General features: G+C 48.1%; 2 protein-coding genes and 1 long non-coding RNA gene across 6 annotated transcripts; 1 reads left to right on the top strand and 2 right to left on the bottom strand.

Moving 5' to 3' along the window:
* Positions 1 to 1,618: 1,618 nt before the first annotated feature.
* Positions 1,619 to 10,231, bottom strand: Zic5 (Zic family zinc finger 5). Its single transcript, XM_034498608.2, has 2 exons — positions 8,527 to 10,231; positions 1,619 to 4,370 (listed from the first exon to the last, which is right to left on the bottom strand). Exons 1-2 carry the CDS (start codon positions 9,947 to 9,949, stop codon positions 3,928 to 3,930), a joined length of 1,866 nt encoding a protein of 621 aa, XP_034354499.1. The 5' UTR covers positions 9,950 to 10,231; the 3' UTR covers positions 1,619 to 3,927.
* Positions 10,232 to 13,710: 3,479 nt separating this feature from the next.
* LOC143441648 (uncharacterized) lies at positions 13,711 to 19,389 on the bottom strand. Of its 4 annotated transcripts, none has more exons than XR_013109204.1 (4): positions 17,934 to 19,389; positions 17,663 to 17,847; positions 16,265 to 16,387; positions 13,711 to 14,473 (listed from the first exon to the last, which is right to left on the bottom strand). It is a non-coding gene; the product is annotated as an uncharacterized LOC143441648 (long non-coding RNA). The 4 variants fall into 4 exon arrangements; XR_013109205.1 differs by lacking the exon at positions 13,711 to 14,473 and adding an exon at positions 15,229 to 15,324; XR_013109206.1 differs by lacking the exon at positions 13,711 to 14,473 and having other exon boundaries at positions 16,150 to 16,387; positions 17,934 to 18,021; positions 19,146 to 19,389.
* A 680-nt stretch (positions 19,390 to 20,069) lies between these two features.
* On the top strand, positions 20,070 to 24,963 carry Zic2 (Zic family zinc finger 2). The gene is made up of 3 exons (XM_034498113.2): positions 20,070 to 21,449; positions 23,185 to 23,348; positions 23,531 to 24,963. The coding sequence occupies exons 1-3, from the start codon at positions 20,378 to 20,380 to the stop codon at positions 23,882 to 23,884; spliced, it is 1,590 nt and encodes a 529-aa protein (XP_034354004.1). The 5' UTR covers positions 20,070 to 20,377; the 3' UTR covers positions 23,885 to 24,963.
* The last annotated feature ends 987 nt before the right edge of the window (positions 24,964 to 25,950 follow it).

The raw sequence follows: 25,950 nt of genomic DNA, 5'->3' as shown, positions 1-25,950 counted from the left end.
GATAGCCAACTTAGTGTCAATAAGTGGCTTTCTTTGAGACATATTCAGATGGGAACGTCTTGCTTGCCAATTGCCATAGAAATCTTAACACACCATGAAGATTGTCCAAGCGCCAAGCCTTCCGTTCTGGACTAAATTACTTTGAAGTGGCTCAGGACGAGCAGTGGTCAATTTTAACTCTATAGACTGGACAGAGGAGGCTGGGAGTGGGAGATTGTGCGTTTTAAAGCAGAAAATAAGAAGGGGAAACTTGTTTTATACACTCTATACAAGCTTCTGCTCATTGTCAGATATCTTTTATCTTTTATATTTCCCATGAATGATTCATGTCTTGGTGGCTTTGTATCACCCTTCTTTTCACAAGAAACTTCATTAGAGCTGTAAGTTTTCCCATTGATGGAAGCCCTCATTTACGAGTGTTTTTCTCCTTCGTGTGCTGGTTATTGTCATCAGGCTTAAAACAACTCTTGGTAACCTGTTTCACCTTTACTACACTTAACAGACCTGACTTTGAAAAGCCACTATAACCTTTTGGAGAAATGCTTATTAATGTGACTACCGATTGTTTTTTAAATACTGGCCTTTTATCCGTTTTGCAGTGGTGAACATAAAAACAAGTAAACAGCCAGGCTTGCTAACATGCAGAGCCAGACATATCAATTTGAGTCACTGAAATATTTTGTTACCATAAAAAGAGTTGCCTTACACCTACCTGGCCCAAAATGCTGATTATTAGAAACTAAAATTATAACTCTCTCCCTACCCCAGCCTGCTATGAGCTGATTTGATGTCCTCTCATCAGTCTCATTCTCTATGAACTGCTCCTGGGCAGCTCTGTGCTCACCTACCTTATGTTTGGAAACTTACTACCCATGACTTTATTTTCAGCAATTAGGCACTAAGGACATGACTAATTTTATTGGAAGGGACTGGCTCAGAGAAAAGTGTAACTGTACTTGTAACCTGCAGGGATTTGTTTTTTTTTTTTAATTTCTTGCATTTTCTAGATCAGCAGTTCTCCACCTGTGGTTTGTTTTGGGGGTGGGGTAGAGAAAAGGACCCTTTCACAGGGGTCACCTAAGACCATTGGAAAACACAAATAGGTACAATTCATAAAAGTAGCAAAATCACACTTACAAAGTAGCAACAACATAATTTTTTGGTTGGGGGGGGTCACCACAACACCAGGAACTGTGTTAAAGGTCTCATCTCAGCATTAGGAAGGTTGAGATCCACTGTTTTCCAAGCTATCCCCACCCCCACCACCACTTGCCCTTTCTTCACAAGCTCATGAGAGATCAGAAAAGTTAGGTTCACTCCTTTAGCAACAGTTCTGTTTTAAAAGAATGACAGAGATGTGCCTTAGATAAAATGTAACAATACATATGAAGAATACCTTTATTACATTTGTCCATCACCATTCTTGCCTTCTTTCTAACAGAGGTACACATTTTAAGGTTTTATTTTTCAGTGTATCAGGAACCAATAAATTTGTGGCAGAGTTAACCTATTCATGGCAAAAATACATAAAATACATATTCCTTTGTTTCATAATAAATAAACCTGTAGAATGATAAAGAATAGTGCAAACTACCATTGAAAAAGTTGTATAAATAAAACAACTCATTATACATCAGGAATACATTGTCCTAACAAGCTTACAGTACATAAGTTATCCCACCCAAGTTCATACTTTCCTTATCTTTTCTATTTGAAAGTGAATAACAGGAAAAAAAAACACATCAAATAAACCTTTAAAATGTAGGATTATTTTATATTCAAGTTGTAGGTCTCTCTTTGTAGAGGAGGGTCTGCATGTTTCATATTTACTGTAACAATCTGAAGACAACATTAAAAGGTGTCCACGTAACAGCACCATGCACTGGTCTAATATATCTATAAACTATACATAATCTCATCAACACAAGGCAAAAAGATGTGCAGGAAGAGTCTTGAGTTTTCACATTACCTTGTCCAGTCAAGTAAGCTTAAAAATATATTTTATATTTTCCCACTTTTTTTCCTTTTCTTTTTTTCTTAAATAAACCATGGATCATAAGTGACAATATTTCGCCAAAATGTATAATATATTTCTTTGGTGTGCTTTGAACTCTTCCAGAAAAAGAAAAGGATCTCTAAAAATAAATTAATTAAAAACTGTACAAATAAAAGTATTCACAGACAAGTTATTAACAAGGACAAGACTACATTAACCACTCACAGCACACAAAACAAATTTCTACAAATCATGGGGGAGGGGGTGTCTTCAGGGTCTCTGAGGATAAATTAGTACCTTTAGCATATGTGTATGGTGTTTCTGATGGGCTACAGTTTGCACAGGAGATGTGTTGTACCAACCGAACATAAACTGACTAAGAGTTATTGTCCTAGGTCCTTGACCCTTTGTATCCTGGCTTGACAGCTCTGGCAAAGGTCACACATTCATCAGCATTTGGTAGTTAACTATAAACCTTTAAAATTTTTTAACATGTACAGCAACCCCTCCTCTTATAAAATAAAATAAACCATACACTTCACACTGTCATTACAAACGGAAGAAGATTCAGTCTTTGTGGCACAGATGAAAATGCATTAAAAATAAGGACCTTTAAAAAAAAAGTCAATACAGTAGTATAAAAGGAGTTGGCCTGGTTATTTTTGTTTTTTAAAAATTCTTTTAAAAATGGATAGGATGTAATCCCTCAGACTTAACTGTGCATGTTGACATCCCAAAGAACTTATGGTCAAAAACATAACTCCTTATTACTCAACAAATCTGGATACAGCCAGGAGGCAGCATCTGCAATTCCTGATTTAAAATAAAAAACAACACAACCCAGCAGAGGAAGGAGAAAGCACTTGAATAGCTTCTGGTTTATAAAAGATCACAGTTTCCCAGTTGTCTGTCTCAACAGCTCTTCTCCATTTCTGCTTGAGCAGTCACAGTAGCATGATCTATGGAGCTATACATTAAGGTGGCTGCACTTGGCTTGACTTTTGTTTTTGTCAGTTTTTTTTTTGTTTGTTTGTTTTTTTTGTTTGTTTTGCTTTTTTTTAATCACACAAGATACCGAAGGAACAATCCTGTATAAAAATATTATGTTACATTGAGATTGATAATAAAAGCAGAGGAATTAAAATGATAAATATTAGAAATCAAAAAAGTTTTGTTTGTTTGTTTGTTATACAAAGACTTTTGGATACAGGCACAGTCCAGGATCTGTTGTCAATGCAGCTAGTGTGTGTTTTACAATCAAGAGGCCTTTGCAGAATTAAGTCTGTACCAGAAGGCTCAAAAGCAGCCCTCATTATGGTGCCAAAGGCATCTGAGAGGCACTCTGGGACATGGAGAGGGCCTGGTTGATGTGTTAAGTTCTGACTTAATATCCTTTTTTTCCCTGTTTAATACACACACACACACAAACACACACACACACAAGCTCACACACAAGCATTGTATTGGCAGTGTCTATCTCAATCTCTCCACTCATTTCCCTTGATAAAATCTGACACCAGGCCTGTCCCCCTGCAATGTGCAAGTCCAACTTGGTTGCGTTTTATTTGCTATTACTTTCCCCCTTTTCAGTCTCTACAGTGCTAGAGATTGAACCCCAGGGCCTTGTGCATGCTAGGCAAGTGCTCTACCACTGAGCTACATCCCTAGTCCTGTTTTATTTCGTGGTTGTGTTTGTTTCTTTTAGGAGAAAGAGGAAAGGAAAAAAAAAATAAAAACAAAAAACCCACAACCAAATATCTTAATTAAATTAATTAAATGTACAAACACCATAGGGTTTCATACTGAATAAATAGGGTTAATTAGACCCGGTGGCAAGTCTGAATCGCCAGTTTGTATCAGGCTCGGCATTGTTTCAAGTTAGGACATGGTCCAAGGACTCCCACTTACTACCTCACTTATTAATAATAATTCTAATGTATCGTCCGCATGACTTCAGGGTTCCCATACATTTCCTCGTCTTCAGACTCAGAGGTGGTTCCATTACTGGAAGGTGTGTGGAGATGGCCGGGGGCCCCACTGGCCTGGCAAACATACCACTCATTGAGGTTGGTCACCTGAGGGGACAGAGTGCTGGATCGACTCCTGGTTGGGTCCAGCACAGGGGACAAAGTGTCACCCACGGGAGTCCCCACCGACGAGTAACCAAGAGCTCCAGGAGAGGGTGGGGGGGACTTGCAGTGTATCTTCATGTGCTTTCTCAGAGAGCTTGGGTGGGTGTACGATTTGTCACAGCCGCGAATTTTACAGTAGTAGGGCTTGTCGCTGGTGTGGACATGGGAGTGTTTCTTTCGATCGCTGCTGTTGGCAAACTTCCTATCGCAGCCGTCAAATTCACATTTGAAAGGCTTTTCCCCTGTAATGAAACACAGGAAAGGTTAACAATGGCTTCTCAGAGACCTTTCATTTGAAACCATCTTAGATTAGAACTAGGGCTGCATCCTCTGCACTCCTGAAGAGCCTCCATCTTCATTCATTACTACAATATACAGGTAGATAAGGGAAGGGAATCTGCAGGAAGTGGCCTGTGTCTATTGGCCTGGAGGCTTTGCTTAGACTTAGCTTATGAGGGACCAGATGGCCTTGAAGCAGCAGAGAGGGCAGAGTGAAGTCAGATTTAGAGTCCAGGATGTACCTCTGAAGGCCACCAAGGGCCTCCATGCTACACGACCGCCCCCCCCCCAATACACTCCCTGTGGTCTGAACACAGAAAAATGTAAGTGGAAGATTCTCCCTGTTAAGATAAACATGGACGAAACCCTATCTCCATGAGTGCAGAGTGAGAATCTAAGAGAAAGAAAAACAGACACAGACATGTAAAGTAAGTTTACAGTAGCTTGGGCACAGCAAGATGACAATGACTCATGAAAAGAAAAGGAAGAAGAAAATCAAGCCCTCCTCTCCTTAGAAATAAAGACACCTGTGAAACACAGTCGGTCCTACCCTGAGGTTTTACAAAGCTGGTTGGACAGAGGTCATGCCATTGGCTTCTGCATCCTACCAACTATCCCTAGAACCCCAAGTTACAAGAGGGGGAGCGTGGTAACACAGAACCTGAGTGGACACTAGTAAGTATAGCCTCAGCAAGATCTGCCTGTACCTTGTGCCTAAGGAAACCCATGCTGACAGCTTTCTTCACTCCTTAATAAGCAAAACTATTAAAAAAAAAAAAAACAAGGTCTTTTGGCCTACACCTCTTTTAATTTATCTAACAGCCCCAGGAACACAACTCCTTAAACACAAGGCCAGAAGTGAGACTGATTAGTAAGCTGTAACTAGGGAAATTTATCCATATCGCTTTGGCTTATAAACAAGAGAAGAAAAAAGGTTAGAATATAACTGAGCTTTACCTCTCACCTCAGTTTCTACGAGCTTGACGTATTCAGGTCCAAAACTGAATAAACCATCCCATAATACTGTTACATATTAATTTTTCTGTTGTGCCACTGAGAGGATTAAAACAACAACAACAACAACAACAACAACAAAAAAAAAACAAACCAGCAGCTACTCAGACACAAAACACAAGATGATGTTTTTTTTGTTTTGGATAATATTTTTAAAAGACATAACAGAAGATAAATTCCTATGATTATTTTATTTTCTTTATACAAATATTTCATTGAGGTATTTTTTCTTTCATATTTCATCAATGTTAACTGCTACAATGCCAGAGTATGTAACAGCTGAAAGAATTTAAAATGCCTGAAATATAACTTTCACTAACTGGAAATACTGTTTAAAAATAAAATGAGTTATCCTTGAAATGTACTTCCTACATTAACCCATGAGTGGAAGGCAAATGCAACCCACAACGATAATCACAATCTTCAAATTCTCTACAGATCAAGTGGAATAAAACAAAATTAATCTCTTCCTATCAGAATATGAATTTGTCAGGATTTCTGTGCTACACTGTTTAAGTTCAAGGTAAGCCTTATTTAATGTACTGTCCTTCCAAATATATACGTTTATACTTCTAATCCTCCCTTCAGTGTGGAGGCTTAAGTGGTTTTATTCATTCTAAGCAAATACACTACATTTCATATTTCTCATGTTTCTGAGCAGCCGGTGGATCTTGGATTAGAAAAAAAATAATAAGTGTTTTGAGTATGTCTGGTTCCTCTATGACGCTGGAGAAAGAGCATTAGAACTCGGTGAAAAGAATGGGGAGTGGAAAACAAGGTAGAAGTTAGGGCGTAAAGGACAGTGGCAGGAGAGAAAGTTAAAAAAAAAAAAAAAGAAAAAAAAGAAGCTAGATATAATTGAACAGCCCACACTGTTTAGAGGCCTAGGCAGGCCTTAACCAGAGGGCTGGGCGACCCCAGTGTTTGCCTTACAGACACCGACAGAAGGGTCATGTCAGAATTGAACTATGAAGAGTTTTGGAGACTTGGTGTTTGTAGGAAAGAGTCCTGTGGATATTGCCTAGATGTTGCCAACTCCCTCTAGACACCGGCCAGACACAGGTTATAAATGCAGCTGAGGGCACGTGGGTCAGGAAACAGGCCTTCATGAGTGGCCTGGGGATTAGTCCTTTGATCCATCTGTTCTGGGATCCTAGATAACCCCGCAAAGGGAAGGCAGTATGGTAGGGAGGGAAGGAAGTAGAAAAGGTCTTTCTCTGGATACAATGCCCACTGGCTCAGAAAGCCCCAGGGCAGCCAAACACTAGGCAGCTATGAACTGAATTCGGTGATGCCAGCATCCCCTTCGAGGGGCACACCACAAGCTCCACCTGGAAGGGTCCATGCAGCTTGTGGGAGCGAGAACAAGAAATGCAACCATCCCCCCCCCCCCCGCCCCTAATCTGGAATCAGAAAGAAAAAAAAAAATCCTGCTACCACTTTGCTGTTATGGATGGGGTCAGAGGGCAACATGTCCTGTGAAACCCAAAAGCCATGATGCGAGTAAGTCAGTCAATTTCTTCTTGGTCAGCTGCCAGCAGCCTCCACGGTAAGGTCCACTCTTCTCCTGAGACCTAGGAAAGTGGAGGGGGCCCCAAACGTCCTGCACTGCATTTGAAAGCTCCCTTTGGCCCTGGGTGCACCGGGAAAGTATTTAAAGTGTTGAGCACAGAACATGCAGCTGGCCTGGTTTTTTTGTTTGTTTGTTTGTTTTGTTTTTTTTGTTTTTTTTTTTTCTTAAAGCGAAGAGTCTCGAGGGAACTTTCCATTTAGAAAAGTCATTAAGAATTGATCCGGGTTAGGGAAAAGGAAGGGGGTCGGGGGAGAAAAGGCTTGTAAGGAAAATTTACATCTGGCCGATCCTGTAGGCCACAGGGAGACCTTTAAGTTTTAGGGCTTCAAAAGCAAGCCCTGGGGCTGTAGCCTAAGACCACTTCGACCAGGCTGCTCTCATAAAGGCCTCAGGCCAGTGGGCCCTGCGTAAGGGCCTGTACTTGGGGTTGCCTTTTCTTACCAGATGCGCCGATAAATCAGTCAAGTGATTACTGAATGTAAACTCAGGTTACCTAAGTATCCTCTGAGGAGTAATATTTCCCATTATATAAATCTCGACTACACTCGCCCTCCACATTAGCCCGGCGCGATCGTGCGTTCTACAAGACCAACAGGGCCCATGCCTCTATGGCCCAACGCCTCATCCTCCTTCAACAGAGCCACGGATCCCCGACGTGGGGCAGAGTAAGAGGAGGAACCTCATGGAGTTGAGAGTTCTCCCCCAAGTTTCACAGAGGTCTTACTGATCCAGAGAGAGCACCCTCTCTGGGTCTAGAACCTTCCTTAAAAAAGACAGAAGCCAAATTCTCCAGTGCCCAACACAGTGTAACTAAGGCCTGTGGACCGTGTGTGAGTCGGTGCGTGAGGGTATGTAAATGAAGTGTTGAGTGAGGACGTATGTGCAATGGAGGTCGTGGTGTCAAGAGAGTGTGTGCACGAGGTCAGGCATGTGTGAACTAGTATAAGAGCGTGTGTCAGACCTCGAGTGAAAGGCTGAAGCCTCTTAGGATCCCAGGTCTCTCCCTCATACCTTCCCCAACCGGCCCTGGGACCTCTCTTCCCGGGTGAAGTGGCACAGACCAGCCTCCAAAACATAGCTAAACCCACGCGCCCCTCCCTCGCCGTATCTCCGCAACGCGGCAGTCCAGCCAGGCCTGCGTCCCGTAGAAGGGAGGTGCTACCGGGCGACGGTAGCCCAGGTTCCCTTCCCCAAGGCCCTCCGGACCTCCAGGGGCCCGGGGCGTGGGGGCTGCCGACCGTCCTGGGTGCTTTGCAGTTGATGTTGCTGCTCCTGGCAGGGAGGCAGGGGCTGGAGCGCGTTGCGGGTCCCGGCCGAGGGGCTGCGGACGCGCTGGAGACTCCGCCGAAAGGGAGGCCAACGCGGGGCCCGTGTGTGCTATCGAATTACTTATTCATAGAAAAAAAGGGGGGGGGAGAAGAAAAAAAAGAAGAAGTCACATGTCCGGGTCATACGTCTGCGGAGAAGCAGCAGAAGGAGGGAAAAATGAAAGCGAGCGGAAGGCGAGGCGGCGGCCGGGGACAGACACCCACCTGTATGAGTGCGTTTGTGGATCTTGAGGTTCTCGGAGCGCGCGAAGACCTTGCCGCAGCCCGGGAACGGGCAGGGGAAGGGCTTCTCGCCGGTGTGCACGCGGATGTGGTTGATGAGCTTGTACTTGGCCTTGAAGGGCTTGCCCTCGCGCGGACAGTCCTCCCAAAAGCAGACGTGGCTGCTCTGCTCCGGGCCGCCCACGTGCTCCACTGTGACGTGGTTCACCAGCTCGTGCATGGTGCCGAAAGTTTTGGAACAGGGCTTGGCGCCGCTGTCCCCGGGCGCCGGCGGCCCGGCCAGCTCCTCGGGGTCCAGCCACTTGCAGATGAGCTCCCGCTTGATTGGCTGCCGCATGTAGCGCAGGAAGGCCCCGGCCGCCCCCGGGAGGTGGGGGTGGTGCGGGTGCGGCGCGGGCGCTGGCGGTGGCGCCGGGGGCGGCGCGTGGTGTTGCAGGTGGGGCCCGGGCCCCGCGGCCGCTGCGGCCGCCGCCGCAGCAGCCAGGTTCAGGTTTAAGTTCACGGCTCCGTAGCCGTGCAGGGCGGCGGCCGCCGCGGCTGCCACCGCCCCGTAGTGCGCGTCCCCTGAGCGCGGAGCGAAGGGTGGTTCTGCGCGGCCGTACAGCTCGGCCGCAGCCGCCGCGGCGGCCGCCAGCCCGAGGCGCATCTGGCCGTTGAGTGGGTGGCCGCCGGGAGCCCCGGGAGAGTCGTGCAGCGCGGGAAAGAGCGCGGAGCCGCCGCCGTCCCGGCCCGCGTAGGTGCCGCTGGCCGAGATGAACATCCCGGCTGGGTGGGGAGGCGGGGTCGGGTGCTGGGGGGAGCTGCTGCCGGACCGCTGCTCCCCTCCGAGCGGGGCCCCGTGCATGGCCGCCGCGGGGGCCGTGGCGGAAAGGTCCCTCCGGAGGACGAAGTCCCTGCTGTGGCCTTTGCCGCTGCTGCTGCCGCCGCCACTGTTGGTGGCAGTGTAGCCCGAGAGGGCAGGAGGAGGAGGAGGCGGGGGAGGGGGAGAGGAGGACTGGGAGGGAGGAAGAGGAGGGGCTGGAGGCGGGGGCGCCGAGGCCTGCGCGCCACTGCTGCCCCCGCCGTCGGGGTGGGTGCGGGCGCCTGGGTGCTTCCCTGAGGCCGAGGAGCGGGCAGCGGGTGCGGGAGCCTGGGGCAGCCCGGGGAGCGCCTGGGCGGGAGGGCTGGGGCCCTGCCCGCTGGCCTGTGCCATGTGCTCGAGTCCGAGCGCAGTGCTGGCCACACCGGGGTCAGTGCCTAGGTCCCTCGGGTGGAGGTGCATGGCGACCGCGCGGCGTTGGGAGTGGGCAGGCGGTCCGGCCAGTACCGGGAAGCCTGTCATAGTCTGAAGCTGTTGGGCCTGAGCCGTTGCCAAATTCGCTAATCTCAGAGCTGGCGGGTTCCTCTTGCTCAAAGGGGGCTCCATCAGAACTATACAATCAGGCCCATAGACCCTCACTGGGGGAACTTTTCCCCCCTCTGCCCGCCTTCAAAAACATGTATATATTAGGGGCTCTTTAACTTCTTGTGTCCGGGCCTCCTAACTGCTTATTCTTGCCCCACTCTATCCTCCAGCGATTGGCAGAGTGAACACCACATTTGAGCCGCACAGTGGGACCGAGTTTTTGGAAATGGCACGGGTGGGATTGGAGGGAGTCGTGTGATTGGCAGCTGCCTCGGCTGCGCGATTGGCTCTGGTTCAGGCTCTGGGCCCAGCGGGAAACCGCCCCCGTGTACCACACCGCCTGTGCTTTCACTTCGTGCCCCCTCCTCCCCTGGAGCTCTGCATCCGGGCTTCCCCTGAGATGCCCAAGTTTCCACTGCAGAAAGTTTGCAGTTGGCCGGGGGCTCAGTCCTCTATCGAACACCAGTGCCCGGGTCGACCTGTCTGGCGTAGAGCGTCTGCTAGCTCCGTGCCAAAGTGGACGGGAATGAGAGGAGTCATGGGACCTCCCCACCAGGAGTAAAGCGAGGAGGTGGGGGTGGGTGGGGGTGGAAGAAGATGAACTCACTTGAACATTTTCTACCTCCTTCTCTTGGATAATCCCTGGCTGTTCCCTGGACCAAGTGACCATCGCATTTGTAGCGATGCCAGAAACTTCTCAAATGGACCCCGTTTGTCCCTGGGCCCACGTGGAGTCCAGACTGGAGGCAGAATAGGGACGATTATTAAACTATATTGGTCACAAAACAATTTGATGGCGCTTGGCAAACTACCAAAGTAAAAAATATATAATAAATCTTTCCCCAAAGGAACAGTCTTCCTTAGACTTTTTAGCTCATAGATTCAACACGGTTCAAAGGACCTAATCTCACACTACGCGTGGGTTCTAGATCTGCTACTCCCAATTAGAGCTCCCGGAGAAGGTGGGCGGGGGAAGGGGGGGAGAACTTTTTGCCTCTCAGAGAGATACAGTGGCAGGGGAGGCCAAATGGCTACTCTCCCAATGAAGCCTTTAAGTAAGCAAAATTCCCCCTTCTTGCCCAGAAGGCACGACACATATGTGCCTCAGTTTCTCTGAAAGGACCACAAGCTAGAATAGACCAAATACAATATTTAAAAATCAGTATCCTGTCTATTAATAAATAAGCTTCCTCCTTGAACTGAAATGCCATACTTGAAAATCATTTTTAAAAACTAGGATCCTATGGCCTAGGTTTTTTAATGCTGTCCCCGACATCTCATTGATCAGGAGTTTCAATCTCCCAAAGTGTTCATTTGTTGTTTAAAAATAAAATATTCTTAATTTTGTGATGTTCTAAAATGCTCAAAGTCGAGCAAAAATACTTTGCTACCTTCAATTAAATTATGAAGTAGCAATAGGAGTCGAATGTGACCCCATACAAATTCCTGGAGGTGGAGTGAATGGAAGGTGGGGGCGGGGTAGAAAAGAAAGAAACCATATTTAAGCTTAATTCATTTGCAGTACGAGTAAATACCAACCACCCCCAAAGCTGTCATCAGATCATAGTCCTCAAAAGAAGTAAGTATTATTTCAAAGGAGTTGATTTGCTAGTACCATTGACATCCATGTGAACCATCTGCAGAAAGGAGCCTCCCTATGAACCTTGGGAATGCCATTTCTCTTATAAAGCCGACACGCAAACAAAGACAATCATGCCATCACATTCCAAATGCCTTTTTATTTTAACGTAAATGAAGTTTAAATCTAGGGAAAACGCAAAGGGCATAAGCAGAAAGATACATAAACAGAAAGATACACACACACAGTGTCAGTAATCAAATCCACATCTATATTTGGGGAGGAGAATTTTTTTGATGACTTATTTGGGAGACTTAAACATCTTGAGCCAAACATGGAAAGGTTGGTGGAGCACAGTGCCATCTGTATAGACAGTATAGAAAGGAAGTGTCACATTGGGAATTATTTCCACTGTCTTCCTTTCCTTGAAGGACATTTCAAATAATTTTCCTTTATTTCAACCTCTTGGCAATGAACATTCATACTAGCAGTAATGACAGCTCTGAGTTCACTCCTGCAGGTTATCAGCAAAAACAAACCAAACCCAAAAAGTGAATAAAGAAAATAAGTGCAACCTAGTTTATAATATAGACTGTTTGAGCAATTTTATTGTGCAATAAAATGGGTACCTTCGGCCCCTTCAAAATAGCTTTTTGTCAAAATTATAACTGCTTTGTTTTATTGAATTGCTGAAATGTAATGGTTTAATGGGTGGAGGCATGAAGGAAAGGCTGTAAAAAATGTGAATAATGCTTCAGCAGGGCTGTGTGGAATCTGGAACCCGCCTCCTTGTACAACTCTTGTTAAACACAGCATGATATGTATCTGTCATCGATTTAATATGTCTTAATTCAAATATAGCTCCCTAATCAATTTCTTTTTATGGGAACCTTAAAAAGAAAGAAAAGAAAGAAAGAAATTACTTTCTTAGAAAATAACAGAGATTTGGGTGGGTGACTAGAAAGGGAATATTTACAAAGTGAGTTGAATGAATATTCAAATTTATGACCAAACCCAGACCCTAAAAAGATAATTGACTCAGGTAAATCTACTTGAGATGCTAATTCTTAAAAGAAAGAGTGGGGAGCAAAATTTCAATCACCACCAATAAGGCGCCAATAAACCGCCTGCCAATTAAACCTGAGAATAGACCTAGCTACTTGGTCATCAGGAAGGCTCACTGTGGATTTCCGGAATTGCCTTGCTTTATAAAAGGCCTTTTTATTTTGTAGACGCCCTTTTTGTTATTGTGATGACCTGCCTGACCCCAGGTGCGCTGTTTCTTTTTCCAGCTGTTTGGGAGCCAACCCGAAACGCACTTAAATCCCGACTTTCTAAGGACACGATAACTGGATCACACTTAAAAAACAAAAACAAAAAACAACCAACAACAACAACATTTTCCAGAGCGTTGAAGAGAATAATGTACTGATTTCCAAGGCAGGGAGCGATAGATGTATTCATGCAAATTCCGTCCTTTTCTGTGGACCTAGCCTATTCTGATGGTGGAACTGATCTTCCGGGCCACTTTCCCAATCCTATGCCCAAATCTGCACTTTGTGCTCTAGAGGCCCTTGTATGAAGGCAGAGCAAACCTTGGAAATACCGGTGCTGGAGGCAACAAGAGCTTTGGGATCTGTGAATTTACAGACCTCACGTTTGCTCTAGGAACCCCAACATCTTTCCAGCCCCACAAACAAAGGCTCGGGGAGGTGGAAGGCACAGACAATCCAGAGCTGTCCAGAACCCGGTAGCCCCGCTGCTGCTTAGCTTCCTAAAGGCCACAGAACTTGGCGCTTGAGGATTGTGCGGCTGACTTCCCGCTGTCGGGAGGGAGGGCTGCGTCTCCCAGTTCCAGGTGCCCTCCGAGTCTCACTTAACACAGTCAAGTTTCCTACGATGGGTGTGAGCAATTAATAAACTCTAAGGGAAGTGAATTGGACATTTCCTGGCTTTTGAGCCTTTGTTTGATTGTTTCTCCAGGCGGGCGGGCGGGGGGGGGGGCGCATTTGGGGGACGTGGGGGGGGTGGACAAGAAAGGAACTGGGGAGACCCACCGAGATGCCTTTTTTATTGCCCTTGCAATTACTTTACGACTCTCCAGTCCCGCGTGGTTTCTGAGAGGTGGCCTCTTTGCGGAAGGGCTGGGTGCCGGTCGGATTTGTAAAGTCTAAGGCCCTTCAGGTTGAGCCAGAGACGAGTTCAAGGGCGAACGGGGCACTCATGGAGAAGGACGGTTGAAACTAGGTGGGGTGCCCCACGGGTGCTTAACCCACTCAGGGTGGAAATTGATGCGAAACACTAGGATGGTAGTGATAGTCCACCAACATTTTTCTACAAGCTGGAGCCAAAAAGACAAACGGACCAGGAAATCTTCGTTTTAGCGGAGCTCTATCGGGGCAGAAAGAGATGATGACTGTGGGTTCCAGGGATTTTACCACAGCACAGTTACTAGGCTTCCAAGACGGCAAGGTCTGGATGGAGTCAGCAAAGTCTAAAGTCAACTCTCCTGGCCACGCCCGCCCCATCCTTTTCCGACAGGGACCAGATTCTTCATTCTGGCGTCCTCGCCGCTCGAGATTAATCTGGTATGGGGGGCTATGATTGGGCTCAGAGACCTTGGTGCTCAAAATCATCCAGTGGCAATTCACAGCATCTCTCTGAGGATTGCCTCTTTCCTACTCCTCCTGAACTCAGACAGAAACATCAAGGTCTACAGACACGTGTGGTGCAAGGGGTAGCCAAAAAAGATGTTCTTTGTCATCCCCGTTACACAGTCAAGGGTACGATGAGGATGGGCAGAAGAAAGTCACGACTCTATTCCTGAGACCAAAATGCTGGGTTGGGGGTAGTGGTGATGGTGGCAGTGGTGGTGGTGGCAGTGGTGGTGGTGTGTGTGTCCCCCAGTCCTTTGGAGGTGAAAAACTGGCCCAATCCTGTATCCACTTGACGTTTGCATAGAAAAGCTGTTAAGAAAGAAAGAAAGAAAGAAAGGAAGGAAGGAAGGAAGGAAGAAAGAAAGAAAAGAAAGAAGATTAAAAAAAAAAAAAAAAAGATCAGCTCTCTTACAGTACCAAAGATAAGTTGTGTAAAATCTGCCTGTGGTCAAACATTGCCATTTGGCTCAAAATTATTTTTACAGTTAGAGAAGAGGTTGTTTGAGAAAAGCTTTGACCTTCATTTGACCATTCTGATTGGAGATTTCTTGAGAAACACATTGATATGTTCCAAAATATACTCAGAAGGTCACAAAATGTTTTACATGGTCAAGGTACACAATAGCCTAATTTTTATTTTTTAGGCCTGAAGTGGACTCTCATCCTTGACTATCAAGAAGTCAGATAATAATGAAAGTAGAAGCTTCAATCCATTTATTTATTTCAAAATTTGGATGTTGTTTCCCCTCATGAAACAACCCCGTCAGTATCTACACTTCATATTTAGAGAAGCTGTTGAGATAAATCAAATAGTGACACATTGATGCTTTTACTTGTGTAAGCAATATGGTTGACATATGGCATTGTTATTTATGAATGACAGCATAAATTGTATTACAAAGTCTACTGCAATAATACTGCACTTTATTGGAAAGCTGCTCCTTTGTCGACAGTATTCAATCCCCGGGTTTGCCCACAAGCCCAAAGGATAACAATCTTTGAAATAATTACATACATTTTTGTTCCTGTAAGCTAGAGCCTCCTGAGGTTTTTTTTTGGGGGGGGGGGGGGGGAAGGGCTGTTTTTTTGTGTTTTCTTTGTTTTGTTTTTTGATGTTTTGGCTGTTTGATTTTTGTTGTTTTACAGCATTGGAAACATTCCTATCAAAAAAGAGGAGATGAGCAAGAACAATTAGTTCTCTTCTTTTTCCAAAACCACAATTTCTGTCACCCAATTGGGGGTTGGGGTGGGCTGGGTTCTTCCACCTTCTTCATCCCCTTTCTGACAAGTACAAAAGTATTTGCATCCCTGTCAATAAACTACTGGTGGGAACATATTTTATATTAAGTTTTTTTTAATTAGCTCAACTACAGAGTTTAATTATAAATAGAAAAGAAAGCCATGGGAGAGATTTATCTTATGAGATCTTCACTCATACCCTCCTTCCTAATGTTATTTAACAGTTATAGCTTTGGCTAGGATTTTCACAACTTCCTCTTCTTCTACATTATATCTTTCTAAAGTCATGACAACAGGCTTTTGTTCTAGGTGGGTTTTATAGAGGGAGCTTCCCAGAGTACACATGTGGACTCTCATGTGTCAGGGGTCAATCAACTCAGTAATAGCTGAGAAAGCAGAATCAAAAGTAACCTTCAACTTAATATCCTGTTGGTTGTCTTGTTGGATTTTGACTCCATGATATAGATGGTGGTGGTAGAAAAGGAAATTATTATTATGTTAATTATTATTTTGGCCTAAGCTACAATGTGTTACATACTTTTCCCTCACAGCTTCTCTCTCCCATTTTTATACCTTTCTTTAAGGGGGAAAAATGGGAATGATACTGGGGCCAAGAGTCACAATAACACATTCAGTGGATGGCCGAGTTGTTTGTGTTTGGCATCTCCTATCCCACAATGTATACTTTTGTGTATGAGAACACGGTGGGTGAAATGCAATGCATTTATTCTTCTGTATGTATGTGCACATCATGCTATAAGAGATCACAGCAGACACCATTCAAAAGGAGCTGTTCGTGATGCTGGGATGCTTGTGGGATTTGCTTCTCCTCATCTCCTATTTTTCTTTTTGTAAACACACCTCGAATTTTTGATCAAGCGTTGGCTCTCTTCACTCGCCTTTCCCGGCACCCTTGCCAGGAGCCCTGTGGTGGATATCCTTCTCAGCCACAAGCTGAGGTTTTGCCCAGTGCAGGTTTTGCCCCTGTTTGAAAAGAACAATTTGGGGAAACTTAACAAAGAAAGAACAGTGCTTCGAAGTGTTGACACTACCGGTTTGGTTGACTCCACCACAGAGCAGCCTTTCTAGAAACCTGTTGAAAAAATAAATTCGCTCACAGTGTCTGCCTGCCTTCCCTCCCTCCCTTCCTTCCTTCCTTCCTTCCTTCCTTCCTTCCTTCCTTCCTTTCTTCCTTCCTTCCTTCTGCTAAGGAACCTGAGACTACTTTTGAGGCAATAGTTCTGAAAGCCTTTGCGCGCTCTCGAAAGCGTGTGTGTGTGTGTGTGTGTGTGTGTGCGCGCGCGCGCGCACACACACACACACACACACACACACACACACACACACACTTGTTCTTGCCCTTTCGCTTTTTCCTCTTCTTCCTTAAAAAAAAATACTGTCAAGAAGGAAAAGGCTTTTTTTTTTTTTTTTTTTTTTTTTCTGGTTTGCAGAGAAATAAAACACTTCTGAAAGAGGGGACCGAGACGTGACTTTGAACTTGGCTCAGCTCCTCTGTTTCCTGCAGTGAGAGGAGAACTGGAGCTGGGAAAGAATAGCCAGGAGGGCCCAGCCTGCGAGCTCTCCGGCGGGAATTAAGGCATCTGCCCTACCGCTCGGCCCTCGAATCCAGCGCGAGCAAGCGCCCAGCCGCGCCATCCTGAATTGCGGGCACAGCAAAGAAGAAATCAAAGCGAAAGGAGAGAATAGGTCAAAAAGGAGAGGAAAGGAAGAGTGGGGAGGGGTGAGGAAGTGGTAGAGGAGGAAAACCTGCAAGTATGGGGGCTTGAAAGAAGGAAATAAGGTCTTTGGGTGAGCAAGGCTGTTATTCTCACAACCAATCTTAGGTTAAAAAAATTGGGAGTGGTAGTATTTTTAGAGCAAACCAATACATGCACTTTTCAGTATAAACTGCTAAATCAGGCAAGCAAATGTGAAAGACTGAATTGGGCAGGCTTTTAAAATAAATGGATTGAAGCATTTCTGCTTAGTCTCCATCTCTTCCCCTTCCTCCCCCCCCCCCGCCCCCCTGCTGTCTAGCAGGCCAGTGTAGCTTCTGCCCTTTGAGGTAGGGGTATGGGAGGAAAAAGGACCGTTTCCTCCCTCCAGCTTCCAGGAAAGCTCATGATTTCGGACAAGATGGCTTTTTCTTGTGGTCATTTCTCCCCTCCCCCTTGTCGGGGAATGGGGAATACGGAGGAAGCAGAGGAAGCCTTGGTAGAAAAGGGCCGAGGCCAGCTCCAACAGTTGAGCCAGACCCACCTAAGGTTTGAGAGGTTGTTTGATCAGGCAGGAACTCACATTCATCGCAGCAAACCTCAACAAGAGTATTCTTCCAGCGTTTTTGGTGATTTCATTTCAATATAAATTTCGAAGTACGTTGTTATTCTCTTGCTTGAATTTTATCTCAGTTCCCATAGGTTGATGAACAAAAGCAGTTCTCAGGCCTACAAAAGGTGAAGGAAGACGCTGGCCACAGGCTGAACCTTTACACTTCCCCAGACTCTAGGCCCGCAATTCCCTCTCCCATTACCTCTTGAGCGCAGTCTGAGGGCGAAGGGACAGCCACGTTCTTGGTGGCAAGCCAGCCTGGGTTCGAGGGCGGCGTTAGGGAAGTTTTGCTGTGGGTTCACCAAAGAGTGAAGGTTTAAGCCCCACAGTTTACTATTCTGAGGCCTCGATTCTGATATGGCAACAGCCAAATTAAGGCCTAAACCTTGCTTAATTCTGGGCATTCCACTTTCTAACCCAATGTGGCTGTGGACAGGGTCAGGAGGTATCTACCCGGAGGGAGACACTGTCTTTAAATGACTGCTAAACTGCCCCTCAGGGGCTGCTGCCTAGGGTTTACTCCTGTAATCTGAGCTGAACATGAGGGGCGGGGGCAGGGGCGAGGGGGGAGCTAAGTGCGCCCAGGGGCAGGTAGAGACCACTGCCTGGGGTGAGTACAGTGTATAGACGAATGTCCAGGGAGTGGAAAGAAGTCGTAAGTTTGACTATCTGTGTTCGTCGTCCTTCATCTAGGTTTTAACGCCTCAAAACAAATTGGTCAAGGTGAGGACCCGGAAAGCAGAGTTTCTGTGCAGACCGGGCGAGAGAGACCTGTCCTCGTCAGGAAAAGTCTCTTCTCTCCCTTAGTGTCTCGGGCTTGGTGACTGTAGAGCCAAGGGTGCTTTGGGCTAGGGTTCCCGGGTTTTTCGGTGTGGTTAGGTAGTGGATGCAATCTCTGGGGAGTTGGTGGCCTCTGACAAAGTATACCGGAGCAGAGTTCTATACCGCTTCAGGCCAGGATCGGGAGGAAGGGGACAAGACCCATAGACCTAGGACCACGTTAAGCTAGCAGCTGGACTCCTGAATTAGCCGGCTGGGGCCGGGAGCCACAGGCCCAGAAGCGCGAACGAAAGCTGCAGGCTGTCAGGCCCAGCTTGTGGGTGCGTTCGGCGGCTGCTGCAGCTGCACAGACCTAGAGGGGCTCAGGGAAGGTGGGGCGGACTGGGCGCAGGGCGGGGGCGCAGGATTGACGAGGCCATGATGGCCAATAGCGGTTTCTGGAGGGCGGGATGGGCGGGAGTCGCTGTTAAAGGGGCGGTGTGACCAGGAGGCCGAGCTTTGGGTAAGGAGGGAGAGATGCCCGGGCGAGAGGCCTGGTGGGTACGCAGAGGAGGGGAAAGGAAAAGAAGGGGGACAAAAAATAAATAAGAAAAAAAAAAAAAAAAAAGGCTGCTGCCGCGGCCTCAGCGCCCACCGAAATAAACAGAGGCGGTGGCGAAGGCTACCCACTGCTGCCGCGAGGGAGGAGGAACTCGCGTTGGCTTCCTAGCATTTGCTTGTGCCGAGGACTTCGCTCTGTCCTCGCTGGTGCGAGCACTCACTCCCGGACTAGCGCCCTGAGTGGATCGACTGGAGAAAGGGGGAGAACCAGAGAACACTTTTTTATTGTTGTTATTGTTTTTCAGACTAGCCTCACCCTGCTCCCCTCCCCCTTCTCGCCTTCTCCCCTCCCACAGTCCCCCTCCCCTGCTCCTCCCCTCCCTCCTCCTCCAGCCCAACTTAAAGAAAGAGGGAACGACGCGCCCGTTTCCTTCATCTGGGGGAATTCGTGGCCGCTGCAAGTTTACTACTCCGGGCGTCGCCAATGCCAAGCTCGGAGGGCCAGGAGGGCTAAAGCCCCGCAGCAGCCGCGAGGCCGAACAATACCCGCAGCGCTCTGGGCGGCGCGAGCCAGGCCTCGGGGGAGGGAGCGGCCACCCGAGCGCGCCGTGGACTGGACTCACAGCCTCCTCCTCCAGGCTGCCCAGCGCCCCTGCGGAGATCAGGTGGAGCGGCGGGTGCGCCAGGCTCTGGGGCTGGCGGAGCTTGCTGCTGTCCGCTCCCTGCCTGCCTGTGTGCGCACAGCCAACTGCCCTAGGGCACTGTGGCCCCGCAGCCGCTTTGACTTCATTCGGCGGATGCCGCTGATCTCAGCCAGGCTCCTGGTCCGCCGGCAGTGCAAGGCAGCTAGCGAGTGAGTGCGTGCGTGCGTGCGCGCGCGGGGGCGCGCAGGGGTGGGGGCCGCGGCGCTGAGCTCGCCCTCCGGCGGCCCCCCTCTCCTCTGCTCCCCACACCTCCCTCCGCTCCCTCCTCCCGCCCGCCCTCCCCTGCCCTGCCCGCCCGCCCCCGCCGCAGCTCCTTTAATACACTTTGGTTCTCCGCCTGGCTTTGGACTCTTCTCCTCCTCCACCTCCTCCTCCTCCCGCGCCTCCTCCGCCGTCGCCGCCTCCTCTTCCTCTCCGCGCCTTCGCTCCGTGCCCGGCCGGCTGAGGCAGATACAGGCGGCTGCGGCGGGCGCAGCAGCCCGGCTCCCGAGACTGCAGTAGCCAGTGTTTCCACCGCCGGTTCACCGAGCCAGGCGTCCGGAGGACGCGCCTCGCCGATCCGAAGAGGAAATCCAGGCAGCGGGGTTCACCGGGGCCGGCGGGGCGGCCGGGCGCGCTGGCCATGCTTCTGGACGCGGGACCGCAGTTCCCGGCCATCGGGGTGGGCAGCTTCGCGCGCCACCATCACCACTCGGCCGCGGCAGCGGCGGCTGCGGCGGCAGAGATGCAGGACCGCGAGCTGAGCCTGGCTGCGGCTCAGAACGGTTTCGTGGACTCGGCCGCGGCGCACATGGGCGCCTTCAAGCTCAATCCCGGGGCACACGAACTGTCTCCTGGTCAGAGTTCGGCATTCACGTCGCAAGGTCCGGGCGCCTACCCGGGTTCGGCTGCGGCGGCCGCTGCAGCCGCGGCTCTAGGGCCCCACGCCGCGCACGTTGGCTCCTATTCGGGGCCTCCCTTTAATTCCACCCGGGACTTCCTGTTCCGCAGCCGGGGCTTCGGGGACTCGGCTCCGGGAGGCGGCCAGCACGGGCTCTTCGGACCCGGCGCCGGCGGCCTGCACCACGCGCACTCGGACGCGCAGGGCCACCTTCTCTTCCCCGGCCTCCCGGAGCAGCACGGGCCGCACGCCTCGCAGAACGTGCTCAATGGGCAAATGCGCCTAGGGCTGCCCGGAGAGGTGTTCGGGCGCTCAGAGCAATACCGCCAAGTGGCCAGCCCGCGGACCGACCCCTACTCGGCAGCGCAGCTCCACAACCAGTACGGCCCTATGAATATGAACATGGGGATGAACATGGCAGCGGCCGCAGCCCACCACCACCACCACCATCACCACCCTGGTGCCTTTTTCCGCTACATGCGGCAGCAGTGCATCAAGCAAGAGCTCATCTGCAAGTGGATCGACCCGGAGCAGCTAAGCAATCCCAAGAAAAGCTGCAACAAAACTTTCAGCACCATGCACGAGCTGGTTACCCACGTCTCTGTGGAGCACGTCGGCGGCCCAGAACAGAGCAACCATGTCTGCTTCTGGGAGGAGTGTCCACGCGAGGGCAAACCCTTTAAGGCCAAATACAAACTGGTCAATCATATCCGCGTGCACACGGGCGAGAAACCCTTCCCCTGTCCTTTTCCGGGCTGTGGCAAGGTCTTCGCACGCTCCGAGAACCTCAAGATCCACAAAAGAACTCACACAGGTAATCGTGGGTCCGCAGTGGGAAGAGGCACCTCGAGGAGAAATAAATGCACAGACTGAGTGTGTGTGTGTGTGTGTGTGTGTTCTGGAATGGAAGAGTGCAGGACAGCCAGGGCTTGTTTTTGTTGGAGGATGGTAAGAGTATTACTGGACAGAACTTTTTCCATGTGCGGAAATTGAACTTTTAAATGATCAGCGTAATACCAAATATATGCTTGGAGTGATGCGGTTGCTACCCCCCCCCCACCCGCCCGTCCTGCTGAATAATTTCCATTCTAAACAGAGCGCACAAAATAAAACAATTCGGCTCTAGCTCCATGTCCGGGAAGCGAGCCTAGCCAGGATTTTGCTAGCTTGTCTGAGTGAGCTTTTCTACCCTGAGTGGATTATCTGTTTTTCAGAGGCTCGTGTTTTCCCATTTCTTTTACACAGGGTCCAAACGCCCTTCTCGGGACTGTTTCCCATTAAATGAATCTGGTGTGAGCCGGAGCTGTAAAGCGGTTCTCATTTAAAAAGTGTTTTTAAAGCCCATCTTGGGGTGGGTCGCAGGGGACTGACGGTGGTTTGTCAGCAGTTTGTGAAATTCTCTAATGGGCACCAGAGGGTTTGTGATTACCAACTTCGACCCTCGCCTGGGCCAACCAGAGCCCCAGGCAGTACCGCCCCGCAGGGTGATCGTGAAAAAAGAGAGACGCAAAAGAAGGAGCCTCTCGCCTCAGATTATTCATCTTCAACCAGGTCTCAGCCAAAATCGCAAAAGACGATTTCCTAAAAGAAAGCCAAATGTTTTAGCAACTTCCCTCGTCAATATTTACTCCGAAGTCGGGATGAGCCAGCGGCCTATTGTTCTCTTTTGGGAAGGGAGGGAGCCGAGGTGCGAGACAAGCTTTTAACAAGGTTTAAAATTTGAGAAATTTATTTGCATGAAATGCCCTGTGTCTGAGCGCTTGTCTTTAAAAAACAGTTTAGGTGCTAATGGAATTTAACGTTAACTGGTTCCCTTTCCAAGTGGAACGACGTTTGAGTTCTCACACCTCTAAATGACTCCAAGCATTTGGAATCCTGGCAACAGGATGTAGGAACCGCCAGAAAATTAAACAGGGAGGTTTTGAAAGGTTTTCCTGAATCCAACCCCTAACCCCTTTGCTGAGAGGTACAATCATTAAAAGACTACCTTATCGCTCATGTTTACTTCCTCCATCCCTATTTAAAAAAAAAAAAACAAAACTGGCGATTATACTAGGATTATGATTAACTCAATTTGCAGAGTTTTTGGATGATAAGTACTGGCTCAATCAATCTCCATATTCCAGTCTCCAAACAGCTCGCAGCATCTCCAAATATGATTGCCTAACTGGCCCCAAAGAGGAAGCGACAGCAGCCCAGCCGCCTGTGTGATTTTGATAATGCCCCAAATATTTTGTCAAAATAACAGCTTCTCCATGGCTAGACCAACTTGTTAGGAAGCTGGGAATCCAAAAAGCTCTGTAGAAAGGAGAACAGGGTTGGGGGCACCCCGAAATTCCTTAGAAATTTAAGGAGATGTGTGTCAGTGTGAAGGGAAGTTTATTTTCATAATTATGAAATAAACGATAGAATCTGTTGGTTCTTCGTAGGGGTATCCAACCTGTTTCAGAGACTCAGCTCTTTGCCCTTTACTCTGTGCCCTGGCAGCCTTGGTGAGGACTTTGGGGTCCTTGGTGTCCCATAGCAAGCACCCTGTTTGCAATCCACAGGGGAGAAGCCTTTCCAGTGTGAGTTCGAGGGTTGTGACCGGCGCTTCGCCAACAGCAGCGACAGGAAGAAGCACATGCACGTCCACACCTCAGATAAGCCCTATCTCTGCAAGATGTGTGACAAGTCCTACACGCACCCCAGCTCGTTGCGGAAGCACATGAAGGTACCACTGCAGTAGCCGGGAGGGCTAGGCCGACCTGGAGCATCAGCTCCCAGCGGGCCTGGGAGGGTCCCCAGGGGCCGAGGGACACTCTTGGGGTGCTCTCCGCTCGGGGACCCGGCCTCACAGCAGCTGCACTCACACCCAGTCCCCTCTGGTCCCCACTCCCGGCTTTTGTCTTTCAGGTCCATGAGTCCTCCCCTCAGGGCTCCGAGTCCTCCCCGGCTGCCAGCTCTGGCTACGAGTCGTCCACACCCCCGGGGTTGGTGTCCCCCAGCGCAGAGCCACAAAGCAGCTCCAACCTGTCCCCAGCAGCGGCGGCAGCAGCAGCAGCGGCTGCGGCAGCGGCAGCCGCGGTGTCCGCAGTGCACCGAGGCGCGGGTTCTGGCAGCAGCGGCTCCGGAGGGGGCTCGGCGGCCGGCAGCGGCGGGGGCGGCGGCGGGGCGGGCGGCGGGGGCGGCGGCAGCTCTGGCGGGGGCAGCGGGACAGCCGGAGGCCATAGCGGCCTCTCCTCCAACTTCAATGAATGGTACGTGTGAGGGGCCAGGCCTTTCTCCCATTCCCTGTTTCCTTATCCACCGTCGCCCTCCCAAAAAACCCACTGAGGGCACCTTAGGATCGTCTTATTAAAATTATGAATCTGATTTTTATGGTGAGAAACAAAGATTTTATCAGCAGAAGGATTTTTTAAAGTTCTTTTTTTTTTTTTAAAGAAAACAATCTAGGCATGAAAAGCAAAATCTCTCTGTATCTCTGAAGCTGAAAACATAAAAAAAAATTAAGAAAGTAAACTCCACAAAAATATCGAGCCAAACTTCCCTAGCAACCGTTCAACCCACTTTCCTTCCCACATGCTTCCCAGTCTTTTTGACAAACTGTACATAGCGGACTCCTTCCTTTTCCACGGTGATTTTAATGGCTTATTGGTGGATAGAAGTTTGTCCATTTGTAAACTCCGGATTGCGTTCCTTCCCGCCTTTCTCCCATTCCCCTTCCCCGGCCTTTTCTTTTTTCTTTGAGTTTACCCGGTTTCTTTCTTTCTTTTTTCTTTTTTTAGTAATGTGGAAGAAAATGATTTATTTTGTATTGTGGTATTAAATATTGTGTTCCTTTTAAATGAGGCAACTTGATTGTAAACTTCATGCGACTATAGACTGGAAAATATGAGCCGTGCCAAAGTCTCCCTTCTGTTTCTTCAACATACCAACCTATAGCACACACCACCACCACCACCAACGCTTGTGAATGTATTTTTTCTGTTAGCTGGGTTTACATGTGATGTTTCAGTGCTTTTGCGAGTTCGATTTGTTAGTTCTTGTATGAAAGATTGGGGGTGGGGTGGGGTGGGAGTAAACGTTGTGCCGTTAGCTTTTTCCGAAATAACACCCTTCTGTAAATATCCGTTGCCATATTTATCCATTTGTAATTAAATTATGGTATTAACTTGCTACAGAGGAAACAATATTTATAAAGAATGTTTCTTAACTATAAATATGTACAATTGTGGGCATAAACTCTTTCAGATTTTTTATTTGAAGGTTTTAAGTGGTTTGATCATTTCTTGTGATGTTTTGAGAGTAATGCATACAGAAATATAATAAAATGTGTTGAAACTGCATGAACATACTTTTTTCCCCCTAGCAGAGTTATTGAGAGTGGGAGGGAGTCAGCTCAAGGCATGACATGGGTATGGATTGGGAATGTGAGAGGAAGTGCCACCTTGCATTCTTTGGAGGAAGGTCTATTTATGCATAGAGAATGGACCAAACTGCCCCTTTGGTAGAAAGTCTCAAAATTATTTTCTACATCCTTTTGTTTGGTAGCTGAGGATGAATTAAATTTTTGGAAAGCCCCTGTGAGGAATGGCGGCAGGAACCTTCAGAGTGTCTAATGGCTCCATTATCCAAGGGAATGCCTTTCTTTCTTTCAGCTATTTGGGCTGGCTTTAAGAGCACTAAACATTTCCTTATTCTTTGTTTTCTTTCCCTACCCTGCCCCCTTCCTCTCTCCCTCCCTCTGAAAAGCTGAGGTACAGTTATTTTTAATTGCACGTTTAAAACTGAGCTGAGTACTTTGTTTTTGAACTTGGCCCAGTGATTATAGTTTAAAGGGGCTCGTTTTTTTTTTTTTTTTTTTTTTTTTTTTTTTTTCCTTGATATTTTAAGCAGAGCTTGCTCAATAAATCCTGTTTATCTTGAGCAGCTCTGCAGTGGTGCTCAAGAGAAAGTAATATAGGATATGTTTTTTTTTTTTTTTTCATCATAGATAGGGGTACATCTACTCTAAAGGTAAGAACGCAGCAAAATAAAATAGAGAATAATGTTGTCAGGTGTTAGTGGATAGGAGTACCGAGTTTTCTAGAACCTTTGCCACCATGCTGCCCTGCCCCCACAGGAGTTGGTGTGAGTTCTCAAACAAGATGCTGAAAAGAAAGCAAAAATAATTTTAGTAATAAAAGGATAGAGATGGGGAAAATTATTTTTCAGTTCCTGAACTATCAAGATCTCCCTCCCATTGGGTGTTCCTGTAGCTCCCAGAGGCCCTGAGCTTTGGGGGAGCTGCTCCCAGGGGAGGGAGAAGACCCGGCCAGCTTCAGAGGCTCCAG

The sequence above is a fragment of the Arvicanthis niloticus genome, chromosome 3 (assembly GCF_011762505.2).
Source record: "Arvicanthis niloticus isolate mArvNil1 chromosome 3, mArvNil1.pat.X, whole genome shotgun sequence".
Classification (NCBI taxonomy): Eukaryota; Metazoa; Chordata; class Mammalia; order Rodentia; family Muridae; genus Arvicanthis; species Arvicanthis niloticus.
This window is presented reverse-complemented; position numbering and strand designations above follow the sequence as displayed.

Bases quoted from the DNA above. Each gene is read 5' to 3' on its own strand.
- Zic5 (XM_034498608.2), bottom strand. From the start codon at position 9,949: ATGGAGCCCCCTTTGAGCAAGAGGAACCCGCCAGCTCTGAGATTAGCG. The intron at 4,371-8,526 runs GTGGGTGTCTGT...GTTTCATTACAG, and splicing joins CCACAAACGCACTCATACAG to GGGAAAAGCCTTTCAAATGT.
- Zic2 (XM_034498113.2), top strand. From the start codon at position 20,378: ATGCTTCTGGACGCGGGACCGCAGTTCCCGGCCATCGGGGTGGGCAGC. The intron at 21,450-23,184 runs GTAATCGTGGGT...TGCAATCCACAG, and splicing joins CCACAAAAGAACTCACACAG to GGGAGAAGCCTTTCCAGTGT. The intron at 23,349-23,530 runs GTACCACTGCAG...TTTGTCTTTCAG, and splicing joins CGTTGCGGAAGCACATGAAG to GTCCATGAGTCCTCCCCTCA.